The sequence below is a fragment of the Acipenser ruthenus genome, chromosome 11 (genome assembly GCF_902713425.1).
Source record: "Acipenser ruthenus chromosome 11, fAciRut3.2 maternal haplotype, whole genome shotgun sequence".
In the NCBI taxonomy this organism is placed as follows: domain Eukaryota; kingdom Metazoa; phylum Chordata; class Actinopteri; order Acipenseriformes; family Acipenseridae; genus Acipenser; species Acipenser ruthenus.
The window spans coordinates 35,823,779-35,837,140 of NC_081199.1; the positions used below are offsets into that span (position 1 = coordinate 35,823,779).

Below are 13,362 nucleotides of genomic sequence, written 5' to 3' on the forward strand. Positions count from 1 at the left end.
CCTTTTTCCTAAGTAGTGGTGCACCTTTTACATTAAGAAAGTATTTGATTTTACTGTTTATTCTTTTTAAAAAAACACTTTTTTTTTCTTTGGTGCAGGAGGGCGACCTTTTTGGCTTTGTTTTTCCTGTGTTTTGTTTCTATTTTAATTTTTCTTCATCTAAACTCTTAATTTCTTTGTTTATTTTTTTATTGAAAAGCACTTCTGTTTCTTAAAATTTTACTTTTAACCACAGAAATGTTTTAGTTTTTGTTTTAAAAATCTTTTTGTTTTAATCCCCTGCTTCTGCCTGTTTTTTTGTTATGTCTTGTGTTTGTTTTTTTTGTTTGTGTATCCCTGCATTAGTGAATTTTGCAGTGCAGATGGATTGTTTTGTCTTGTGCCAGGGCTTTCTACTTTGCCCTTTCTCCGGGTCCCGTCGACTCTGGCGTGTGCAGGGTTCTTTGGGACGGGCTTCCCACGGTCGGCATGGGCATCAGGGACGAGTTCGTGGGCCAACTGACCCTGGCCGAGCTCTACAACAAATCACCAAGCATCGGCAGGGTGACCGTGGAGTTCTACAAGAAGTTTTGGGACTTGCTGGGGCCTGCCTACGAGACCAGTGAGATGCCCCTTTCTATGAGAAGGGCAGTGATTACTTTGCTGCTCAAGAAAGGGGATCTGCATTGCCGCAAGAACTGGCGCCCGGTCTCGCTGCTCTACACAGACTATAAAATTGTGGTCAAGTCTGTGCTGGCAGATGTGATCCACCCTGACCAGTTATACAGTGTCCCGAATCGGACGACATTTGACAACATCTTCCTGGTTCGGGACCTGCTGCATTACTGCAGGAGGACTGGTCAGTCGGTTACCTTCCTGTCTCGACCAGGAGAAGGTGTTTTGACCAGGTGGATCACGAGTATCTCTTTGGAACCCTGCAAGCATTCGGATTTGGGCCGCGGTTTGTCTGCCTTTCCCGAATGCTGTACGCCTCTGCGGAGTACCTTTTAAAGGTAAACTGGTCCCTGACTGTACCCCTCACTTTCAGGATAGGAGTATGTCAAGGATGCCTTCTGTCCAGTCAGTTATACACGCTGTGCATCAAGCCCTTCCTCTGTCTCCTGCAAAGGAGACTCACAGGGATGGTGCTCGGCGGACCGGACACGAGAGTAGTACTGTCGGCCTACGCGGACAACGTGCTCCTAGTGGCCTCTCATCCGGTTGATCTGGAAAGGGTGCGAAGCTGCCAGAGTGTTTACTCTGCCTCATCCTCTGCCAGGATCAACTGGAACAAATGCTTCGGGCTATTGGTAGGTCCCTGGTGGATGGATTCCCTTCCTGTCACGCTTGGGAGTCCACCTGAGCCCAGCGGAGCCCTCACTCACAGCCAACTGGGTGGAGTTGGAGGACAAGGTTGCTGCGAGACTGAGGTTGTGGTTGGTCTGCTGAAATTTCTTTCTTTGAAGGGAAGGTCTCTGGTGATCAACCAGCTGGTTGCGTCGATGCTATGGTATTCACTCACCACCCTGAGCCCGCCCCCTGAGTTTGTCACCAGGGTCCAGGTTCTGTGCCTTCCTCTGGCCAAGGGAGGGCAAGGTTTGGTGTGCATCAGGAGTCAGGTGCACAGATTCCGCCTATAGACCCTGCAGAGATACCTGTACGCAGACCCGGCCCCTCAATGGTGTGTGCTGGCCTCCCTCCTCTTGTGTCAGTTCTCTGTGAGCCGAGATTTTTTCTTCGCCAGACTGCAGCCGTTCTTCCTCCTCTTGAAAACCTCCTGCTGCAGTTCTGGTTGCATTTTTCTCCCACCCTCCCCTGTTCGTGGCTCCACCAAAGCGAGAGACCACCTGGTGAATCTGCTCCTGGCTCTTGGTAGACTAGCCATCTACAATACCAGGAAGCGCAAGATCACGAGGAGGGTCTCTTTGACTGCAAAGCCATGTTCAGGGCCCTAGTCCATTCTCTGGTTTCTTTAGAGCACGCCAATGCGGAGTCCACTGGCAACATGACCACTTTTGTTGACCAGTGGGCTCTAAATGGTGTGCTCTGCACGGTTTCTTTTGGTGCACTGTTGCATTTAACTATTTAATTTACAGTTTGAAAACCGGTCTTTTTGTTAAATGAGTTAGTCACCATCCTTGTTAGCACCTCCTTTTTTTTAGAGAGTGGTGTTTGAATAGGACTACTACCACTAGTACCAATAATATTAATTATTATAATTGATACATAATTATGGGTACAAAACACTAATACATTTTTTTTTGTTTCCTGTATTTTGAAAAGTAATTTATGAATATGATCAGTTCACAGATAACATATTCATGTGTTTAAGTGTGAAGGCTTTTGGCACCTAGTGTAGTAAATATGTAGTACATCATTGTATGTATTTGTTTCTTTATTTATTTTTTAACTACAATCAAAAACAAAAAGTTAAACTATAAACAGTATTGGACCATACTGGGGTTTTTTTCTCATAAATTGAAATAACGGAAATTAGACTGAACAACTAAATATTTTGTTGGAGCCTGTCTGTAATTAGACTGATATTTTGTCAGGTATGTGTGGAAGACCACCGAGTGGGGTGAATGCCAGGTTACTCCCCTTCTCAGCCAGCAAGACTGTCATCAGAGCAACCATTCTGTGCTATGTGGAGGAGGGATACAGAGGAGGGAAGCATACTGTGTGCAGAGCCCAGATGATGCAATTTCACACAAAGGTAAAGAAGGTAGGACCATATAGTATTCATGTAATATGGGACTTGGATTGAAAGCTAAAGTGTTTCAAAACATTAGCCTTTATATTATTAATAAAGACTGTTTACTCAGTTGTGCCAATAACATTTTACACAATTTGTGTTACAAAACTAATAAGAAAACAGCTTCAATAATATGGGTAGTTATGTAATTTGTTGTATATGTCTGTTGCTCATTAAACTACATAATTTCTAGTGTAGTCAGTGTTATCAACCCCAGTGAAACCAATAAAAACAGATTGCCAAGGACACAACAGTAAGTAATACACAATGCTCTATAGGGGTTTGAGTACACAGGAAAAATGGACTGTAATACTTCCTATACTATCATATCAGACACTTAAAAACAGCTCCTATGGTACTTTCTGTGGTACATATGCTGACAAGGAAAACACTATTTGTCATCCTATATTTACAGCAGTTTCAGTAAGATATAAAGGGCAGCATGAAGTGAAATTAAATCATTTTAAGTGGAGATCTTTCAGACCCCCTGCTGGTTGTGCTAAAATCAAAGTGACAGGATGTGCTGTGATGTGAACTCTGTGTACATTGGTGATATTGAAGACTGTCCTGATTTAATTGAATGATCAGTCTAAAAGTTACATGCATGCCCAATGAACTGAAGCTATCTTCGCATTATACTCCATTTGGTGTTCAAGTGAGGTTAAGTTAGTCAATGATCTGGAAGGCTCTTTATAATTCATGGTATGAAACAACTCAATAGCTATTGAATAAAGCATAGGGTATTGTATGATACAAGCTAGTAGGGTAGGGTAGCGTAGAGTGTCTTTACCACAGGTGCCCACAAGTGGTGTTAAACAAGTTTGTATTCAGCAACCTGTTTTGTATTTTTGTAACACATTGAGTAGTGATTGTAAATGTACCTGGCATTTCATATTACAACGTTCAGTGGGCTGCTGTTCACTCACACTGTCTGTTAATGTAAAAACACATCTTTCCTAGGAAAATCTTGTTTCAGAATAAATCATTATATTCCAGATTTTGGTGTGTTTGTATCATTGAGTGTTTTTATAGTTACTATTTAAACCACTATTGTGACATCACTTCCATCTGCTAACAGGACATTGCTTATGGTATTTGTATTCCTGACATTGTTTGTCATGTTTCTTAAAGTCAAACAAAATACAAACAACCAACTAAACAAAACACCAAAAGGGCTCCCAAATATACCCTTATTTAGTATGCTTACTGTGCTAATTTCCATTTTGTATAATTTAATGTATCTGCTGAAGGGACCCAATCACCTTCGGTACGATTCAAGCTCTAAAAATGTCTCAGTGACTTACCATGTTTCTCCTACATCTCTGTCATTGCTATTGAGATTGTACAACTTGGACCTCAGCCTATCTAGAAAGGTTTCAAATGGCCAAATGCCAGCCTATGATAATAACAAGGGCGACACTTTTTGATTAGTGTTATTCAGAGAGGGGATCAATTGGAATCAGCACATATGTTTGCTTTAGTCATGACCTGCTAAGCTTGCAGGTAATGCACATTGATTTGGGCATAATGCATTGTAACAGATACACACGACAAGCACATTACTTAATTAGAAAATAAACAATTAACAAGCAATATAACCTTCAGTTACAAAAAAAACCTAGCTTTAGTGCTTTAAATACAAAAACAGTATTTCTTACAGGATGGGGAAGTTCTAAATATCTACAATCAGATGTTGAGCTTCACGATTATAAGCTATATGTACAAAGATCTGGACACTCTTGAAATTAATCATTTTACATTTGAATGGGAAATTATGCACACCCATTTACATTTGGAAGCTTTCTAGGTACTACAATCAAGGTACCAGAAAGCACAATGAATATTCAACATTTTGGCCTTTCACTTTGTTTCCTCGTTACAGATTTGGATGACTGCCAGCAAGATGTGATTAACAGCACTATAACTGTTGATGCTGGTTTGTGCAGTGGTTAAGGCACTCACTTGTGGTGCATGTGGTCACTTCAGGTGTTACAAGGGCACACAATGATACATAACACAAAATTGGATACACTTGAAAAATCTACTTTTGCTTTTGTCAAACTGTGCTTTACTGGCACTGCATTCACTGTGAGCACTAAATTCTCAATGGAACCCTTGGTGATGCAAATTGTCAACCATACCATTTGTTGCCACAGTATACTATTGAAATGATAAAGTTTTAATGCTCTGCGGGGCACATTTTCCTGGCATATCTATGAACCATCCTGTATTTTACTCACTGTGAACATCTCCAAGGATATCAATCACAGCATCTTATTGATGCATCCTTTGTATTGCTACTGATGTGTGAAAAAGATTGAAATGGCTTTTCTGAGGCAATACCTCATATGTCAATGGAACAAATCCCCAAACAGCCAAAGCAGAGTCATTTAATTCTCAAGAGTTTTTCAGAATAGAAAATCTTATGCAGTCAGTTATTAAATACTTGCTGTTTTTCTTTTCTTACTGTTGTCTTTTTCAGTGTCTAGACCTGCTAATGGGAGGCTATGCCCTGGACCAATGCCTTTGGTAGCTCAGTTTTGCTCCATACCCTGTCCGGAAGAGTGCTTAGTCTCTGCCTGGTCTTCTTGGGGGCCATGCATATATGAAAACTGTAAGGATCCACAAGGGAGGAAAGGTATTGAAAATGTGTATTGACTGGGGGTCCCCTAGTAGCTCACATGGTAAAAGAATGGCTGCAATGTGTGCAGGGTGAGTCATACAGTCAGGTTTCCATCCTAGCTGTGTGAAGTCACCGGTCTTCTCTGGGGATTTTGGAGGGAGTGTCGCATTGTCTCCTTTGGGTTAGGGAGACAGAAACAGCAGGGACAGTTTCTACTCATCGAGCTACAGCGGACTCTACTGACCGGGTGCCTGGTGAGCTCAGGCAGACACTTGCAGGGTTAGCCTTTGTCCTCCAGAGTCCGGTAGCTTGATGACATAAACTTGAGTTCCTGGGTATAAAAGAGGAAAGTGGCTCGGTCATGGGATCGAAGGACACCCAATGAACCTTCATTTCACTTGAGCTGTGTGGAGAATTGCTGCAGTGAGGGAACATAATTGGACATTTTAAATTGGGGAGAAAATCAGGGGTAAAATAATTTGAAAAATATATGTATACAAAATGTATATTGACAATAAAGAATAGCTCATAAATGCACTTTATTTCAAGTATGCAAGTATGTTCTTTACCTTGTGATACTGTTTTAGTTTTAATTCTAAATAATAGCATGTGTCCCTCTATTCAGTGACTTCAATGACTTCACTGAAACAAGTTCATGATGCAGCACAGTGCTCAGAAATGATAAGGGAAATTAAGACATGAGTTTAATACAGTAGCATTCAAAAGGAGTCTGAATCACCTTATTTAAATGTATGTAAGACAAAGTGTAGTGGACTGGAACCAATATGGAACAAGGTGTGCAAAGTGAACCAAACATCAGCTGATTAACAACACCTTGTGGTGTCAGGCTTCTAAATTATTAACCTCTTATGGGATATATTGTACATCTTTTCACTGAAATGTTTTTTAACAAATATATTTCGGCAAAATTTAAATGTTCTTCCTAAACAAAAGCTTTTTTTTTTTTTTTTGACAGTTTCATGGGTCTTTAGACAGAACACTAAAACCTAATTCTTTGTTAAAGAGTTTGCTCCAGTGCAACATAGGCTTTGTTAAAAAAATGTATTGCCAAATTTGGTTTGGCGGCTCTTACATTACTAGAGTTATAGTATGGCAGTGATTTGGTTGCAGGGTTTCAAGCAATGCAATTACAACTATACATGTAAACTGTGTCAAGCTGGATTGTAGCTTTTTAAACACTGCAGGGACGGAACCAAATATAGCAATATATGTGACTACATTAATAACCATTTCTGAGAAATATTATAGTACCCCATTTATAGCACCAAGAAAAGCTATTAGAAACTACAATCTGTGATTATGTACGCCTGTTAATGAAGGCCACATGCTGAATAAATAGAGCATCATTGTAATTAAAGCTCTTATGTTAATGTTGTGTGATTTATAGAAATTGGTGTTGGATAGATAACAGATTAATCCTCAATAGGGTAGCTGCCAGTAAAATCTGCTAGGCTTAGTTGATGTGAAGTTAATCTAGGTCAGAAGGCAAGAGAGAAAGTCCAGAATTGGATCATGGGTTCAAGGACAAATCACTCGTTTTGGTAATTATCAGACCATACAAACCTAGTGCCACAGTTCCATTCTATAACATGTTGTAAATGTCACAGGATCGGGTAATACTATTATTTTGCCACCAGTTAAGCCACGTTACTCCAGATATCCCCAAAGCACTGAAAGATACTCAACACCATGTATAATTAACAGGAAAGCCCATATTAGAACAAAGATAACAGTCCCATTGGTACTTAAAGTTTTTTTCGCTTTTTAACTTTTCTTAGGTTTTAGATTACGAAGACGTCAAGTGATCCGAGAGCCTACTGGCACCGCCAACAGTTGCCCCCATCTTGTGGAAACTATTCCTTGTGAAGAACCAACTTGCTATGAGTGGCATGTGACTGAGGAGCCAATCTGCGTTCCTAATAAAGGAACATGTGGATATGGAACTCGCACCCAGAAACTTGTGTGTAAGAACAATCAAGGTAAGCAATACTCTTAACAGTTGTCAGAAATCCAGAGAGACCCACTCAATTCCTTGTCTTTAGCAACTCATAGTAATACTGGAATGTCTCAAACAGCTATGCAACGAGAGTTTTGGCTCCACCTCTGCATTCAGCTTGATAGTAGTTTTGGTTTATTTTTACACCTGAAATGGAGTGATATGTTTAAACATAGATAGCTGCTGTGCTGCCCAGGGTCACACCTAAAATCACTTACAGAAAACATTGCAGGGGAGTGGGAGGTCCAGGGAAAGAAATGCTATGAGACTAACCACTGGAGGTAGTACAAGTAAGACCTTTATAGAACGCATGACAAGCAATTTCTAGGTACCACGTTTGGGGAGACTTTATTCCATGCACTTTTTAGGAACATGTAATTTCTTACAAAACAACTGTTCTGGAGTTGTACTTTGCTGCAAAATGCAATAAACTAAACCATGAACATACTAAATGAACAGAAAAAACAAGTGTAGTCTCCATTGTTCTTTTTTGTATTTATAGGATACAGCAAATACCTTTTTTTGTTTTGGGGGTGTTTTATCTGTGTTTATCGGTTCAAACCTAAAATCTGAAACACTATGACCAGTATACTGCATGTATTCATAAAGCCTTGCTGTGCAATGCACTCACCCGTGTGCTATGCTCTCTGAATACATTATCTAATGGATAGTGGCAATGAATTTTATGCTGTTCCTGATAAATATTGTACAGTGGCAGGTATCTTTTTCAGTAACTTTATTTTGTTCATGTTCACAGATGTTGTTTTTCATTAATATGGTGTTTGATTTTCTGTAGCTGTGATTTACCAGTTCCACCACCAGGGAACATATGGGAAAACTGGAATTGTTTTATACTAACTTCAGTTGTAAGCTATTGTTTATCTCCCTCTGATACCTCAGTATACACTACTCGAATAATGCCTTAGGTGTGAATATTACTGTGAAAAATCCTTCTTAGTCTTTGGGCTCGATTTTGATGATGGGGAAAACCTCTAACACTAGGGCAAGATGTTTGACCCTGATTTGGTTAAAAAAACTTGGTAGTGTTTCATACAAATCACAGCCGCACTAAGTAATGAAGCCATGTTGCAAAAGCCGGAAGTATGTATTAGAAATGACATGTTTATGAATATAGCAAAACACTGCAGTCACCTATGCAAAAATTGTTCAGTGAATGTAAATGGTGCTGTGGCAATAAATAGCAGCTTTTTCTTGATCTGGATCACAGTAAAGGCAATCACTGGGGCGATTGTTTTCTTAAAGGGAATGTGAGTTTCTGTTGCCGTGTGCTGGTATCTGGCGCTGGGAACTGGGGAGCCACTCAGACCTCTTGATTTGCTAAATAACTTTGTAATCCTCAATAGATAATCACTCACTTATTTGAATGTCAAACCTGTCTTTCCATCCACCATTTCAGAATCTCATTTTCAATGGTATAATTTAAGGACAGACCCCACCCAGTAATAATGTACTGGTAGTAAATCGATTTTGGAGTACCACCAGACCTATGGATCAGCTTGCTTATTGAAATATTGTCCCTGCTTTCTTTAAAGAGAACACTTTTAGGAATATCGAGACATTTCGTGAACAAAGGGTTTAATTGGTGTTAAATTGGCAATATATTCCACATCCATAGCCATTCGTCATTACTAGAACATGATTACGTTTTTGGCTACTACTACACCTATGAGACAACACACTCATAAAACTATTTGCATATATTTAGGAGCAGATGTTTAGCAAGAAAATGACCTGCCCCCCATTTACTTGAGTTATGACTTATCTCTATCTGAAGAAAAACTTGAAATAATGTAATAATTGTATTGTTTTATATCCTTTTTTTAATAAAGTTTAAAGCAACAAGAGAACCTGTGCTTTGTGAAAAGAGCAAATTAATTATGGTCATATTACTATTTTGGTCATATTACCATGTCTTCTTTTCAGGGTATTATTATTTAAAGACCTATTGGATTTTTCTGAGAATGTGGTCTCAATAATTTGATATGCATTTTTCATGCTGGTAACTGTAATTCAATACGCACCCACTTATCATGAACATTTATCGACAACTTGTAATAAAGTATGCATTTTTCAAATGAACATGCTTGTGACATTTTGGTGGGAAGCAATGCATTCCATTAATTATAAATGCAAACTTGTATGCTTCAGATGTTAAAATAAGCACATAGGCTGTCCGACACACCTTTATTTTGCTTTGACAGTGATCACTTCAATGCAGCATAATAAGGATGATGAATTAGCATTATTAGAGCGAGTAATTTTTTTTCACAGTCGATTTCATTTGAATAATTTGCTACAACTGTCATTCTTTTTTTATTCAGTTCATGATGGAGTATACATTACAGGCTTTCAGTTGCAACTTGGACACTTAACATAATTTCTGTTTACACCAATGACAGAAATCCTAATTCCATATCTTCATCTAAGAAATGTATAAACATTGCTGGTTTCTGCTTATTTATTTATTGCTCCCTAATTTTTCTCTCTTTCAAATACTGGTACAGTACACCAATTTTAAGGTCTGTTTGTGATATATACATGTAAGAAATTGCAGTGCCCAGTGTGAAAACACAACACGAAATATTAAATTAACATCTAAAGTAGCACTATAGTATTAATGTTCAATACAAAAAATGGTGCACTCTTGCATTGTCTAAAAAAAATAAAATAAATAATAATCCAAAATATGGATTGTAGCGTAACAGGAAAGTGTAATCAATCAGACTGCAGAGTTTGTATCATCTGATCCGAAACCGCTAACCTCCACGTCTTCATTATCTGAACCGAAGATAACCCAAACCCTGAATCATTCATTGCACAGAGCAACTACTTCTTGGCAGTTTTTTTTCTATTTACGTGAGAAGCGATATTTTCCCTCAGGCATTATTTACGCATGGTTATTTAAAAAAAAAAAAAAAAAACGTAAATTAATGGTGACTATTTGTCCTGAAAAAAAAGTCTTCATTTAGGTAAATAGATACCTATTTATTTTCTTCGTTTTGCAGTAAATTGCTGCAGGCAACACACACTGTTTTTGCTTTATTACATTTCCCTACAGCCTGTCAAGTAACAACCTACTCCCATCCTTCCTAAACCTATATGGGACACACATTGGTACTTGATGTCTCTTCTGTTCTTTCCACACATCTGTAGCTGATAGCCAGCCAATTTCAATACAGACACATTTCTTGGGAACATCAGATTTGTGCCCCTTACAGTTTCCATCAAGTTAGAGTAAATGAGCATACTTTTCTTAAACTGTTACATTTGGCATCTGTAATTTGTATTGGTCTCTAATCAATCAATTAACATGTTTCCTAAAGGCTGAAGTAACATCTGTTGCAAACTCCACTCTTCATTTCCTCCAGACTCATACTACGGCATGATGTCTTTAATTAAATATGTTTTAAAATAGAACATATGTTAGATTTCAGACCGTACAAGTTTGTACTTTATGGGTTTGATTTACTTTGCCTACAAATTAGTTTGATCAGTTTGATTTCATTTTGGACAAACTATCAAATTAAACTAATGTTAAACTAACTAAAGTAGATCGTTTTGTGAGACTGGCTACAAAGCTGTTCATTGCCAGCTGAGTCCACCAACAATCATTTCCGTTGTGACCTAAGCCAGATTTGAACCCAAGGTGAACAAAATGAAGAAGACTTTTGTTTTTGGCTGCATGTTTCTAACTAATCATGTGATGTGTAATTATGGTCTGCAATAGCAACCACTAGTACTATTTTTTATTGTATGATTGCGTTTCCTGTGGGTTGTTCTGTGCGAGTACTAACATCCAGCACTCTGCATCGGATAGATAAGCCACAGCACATAGATGTACCCCAAGTCAAGCAACTTCATGCCATCCCTGAGAGAGACAGTAAAACTGTACATTCATTCAATTTTAAATGATAAGACAGTACCCCAAATTTGGTAAAGTGGTTAAGACAGAAAACTAGTTTATGCTGCTGTATGCTCAAGAAGGTACTGTAACATTAATGCATTTCTGAGATCACATACCATACACTAATTCTGTGATTTATAACTTTTAGCACAGCAAACTGTACAGCTATCTATTTTTTAAGAGACTCTCAGGTCTATCAAAACATCAGTTATCTCTGCATCCAATCAATGCAATTGAAGATAATGTGGTAAATGACCTTTCTGGCTCCATGGCAGAGCTGCCAATATTATGTCTACAGTTGGCTAATGCTGATTCATTTTTAAAATCAAGCCTTTTAGTGATGTTTTAGTAAGTTACATTTAGCAAACTATGTTCCTGCTGACACTGACATGTTTACTCAGTAAAGGCAGAGATAAACATGTTGTTGTCATAAGAAGAGAATAAAAAGCTTTCATTGGACCCTTTATTATAAGAACATGTCTGACTTCCCTGGAAAATAACCTAATGTTTCATAACAGCATGGTATGCTAGCAGTCAGTTCTATTCTTTTAGTCAGACCTGGAAGTTATCGATTAAGAGTCATTTGCTAAGAAAACCAGATGTGTTGTGATACAATAGTCACCATCACAGATTTGTACAGCATTTTCAGGGTATGTTTAGTTCGCTCTTTCCTTGGGTAAAGTGAGGTAACACTGAAAATGACATCCACATCCATGAAGACCTGGTAACTGTCACACTATTCACAGTGATGAAAGATCTAGCGTTGAATATCTTTTCCGTATTGGATGCAAAGCTATGAAAAACTTTTTAACAGGATTTAATTTTGGAATGAAAATTAGTGGTTGAACAGCACTGTTCTAAATGATGCCACATAACCAATAATATGCATCTGCCATCTATATAACTGCAAACGGTGACAGACAGACCAAGATTGCCTAGTGAAAGCCAGGGCAGGGATCACTCAGCTGTTTGTTCTATTTGTTAATTTTGACAGCATGCTCAGTGAAGCATCTCTTTTCAATAACGGTTTCTCCACAATCTCTATTTACAGTTTGCATAACAAAAGAAAAGCTGCAGGTCCTTGCAGATTTTGACTAATCTTTGTGAATCAAGCCTTTAATTGTGTTATAGTCATCTGCCACAACCTGCGTATTATGAGATTTTACAGTCTGCCTTTAAATAAATAAAAAAAGACTAGAAGAGCACATTTAGAACCCCTGCTGACCACGATTGCCTTTCATGCAGAACATCCTCATGTGGAACAAAACAGAAATGAAAACATACATTTGTGGGCAGATAACCATTGTAAATGAAAAAAGAAGCACATTTTAGGCGTGGAGGCTCTTTTGCGATGCAGGATTTGGTAGTGAAAAGAAAAAGACTGATAGGGAATCAATCTTCATCATTCTTCAAGTCTAATGTGTAAAGCATCAGTGGATGCTCCTAAAGGAGGCAAGGGAGGAAGTGCCTCCTCAAAATTTAAAAGTGAAAATATATATATATATATATATATATATATATATATATATATATATATATATATATATATATATGTGTAGCATTTTAATATAATAATCTTCAATAAAACAAGATAAGTTTATCGTCCTCAATTTAAGAAAAAATTATTTAAAATATTTAGAAGCGATTGTGATAGGAAATATGTGCCATGATTAAAACTACAGTTTGAACTATCAAGCACATTATAAAAGCAAAAAAAAAATATATATATATATATATATATATAGTGCTCCCCCTTTATAACGCTGTAGTCGGGAGAATACTAGTGTTAGAGTAATGGCATTGTGGGGCTAATGGGAACCATGACCGTACCGCCTTATAACCTGTTCCGCAGTATAAAGGGCCGCCTTATAAAGGGGGAGCACTGTATATATATATATATATATATATATATATATATATATATATATATATATATATATATATATATGAGTTTGTTTATATGTATGTAATCCGTTTAACATTATTAATATGTGTATTGCAATAAAGACACTGAGTATGTCGCAATGGAACTACATGTAATCAGAAAACTGAGTATAGTATAG

At 37.9% G+C, this 13,362-nt stretch overlaps 1 protein-coding gene across 2 annotated transcripts in view; it reads left to right on the forward strand.

The window, feature by feature from the left end:
- Nucleotides 1–13,362, forward strand: part of LOC117426516 (thrombospondin type-1 domain-containing protein 7B-like) — a 144,357-nt gene that overhangs the window by 66,451 nt on the left and 64,544 nt on the right. The window contains exons 6-8 of one of the 2 annotated variants that reach the window (XM_034044162.3): nt 2,535–2,704; nt 5,217–5,372; nt 7,157–7,357. In XM_034044162.3, coding sequence (XP_033900053.3) covers nt 2,535–2,704; nt 5,217–5,372; nt 7,157–7,357 — 527 coding nt within the window. The remainder of the gene's footprint in view (nt 1–2,534; nt 2,705–5,216; nt 5,373–7,156; nt 7,358–13,362) is intronic. The other variant, XM_059033829.1, reaches the window with a different exon arrangement.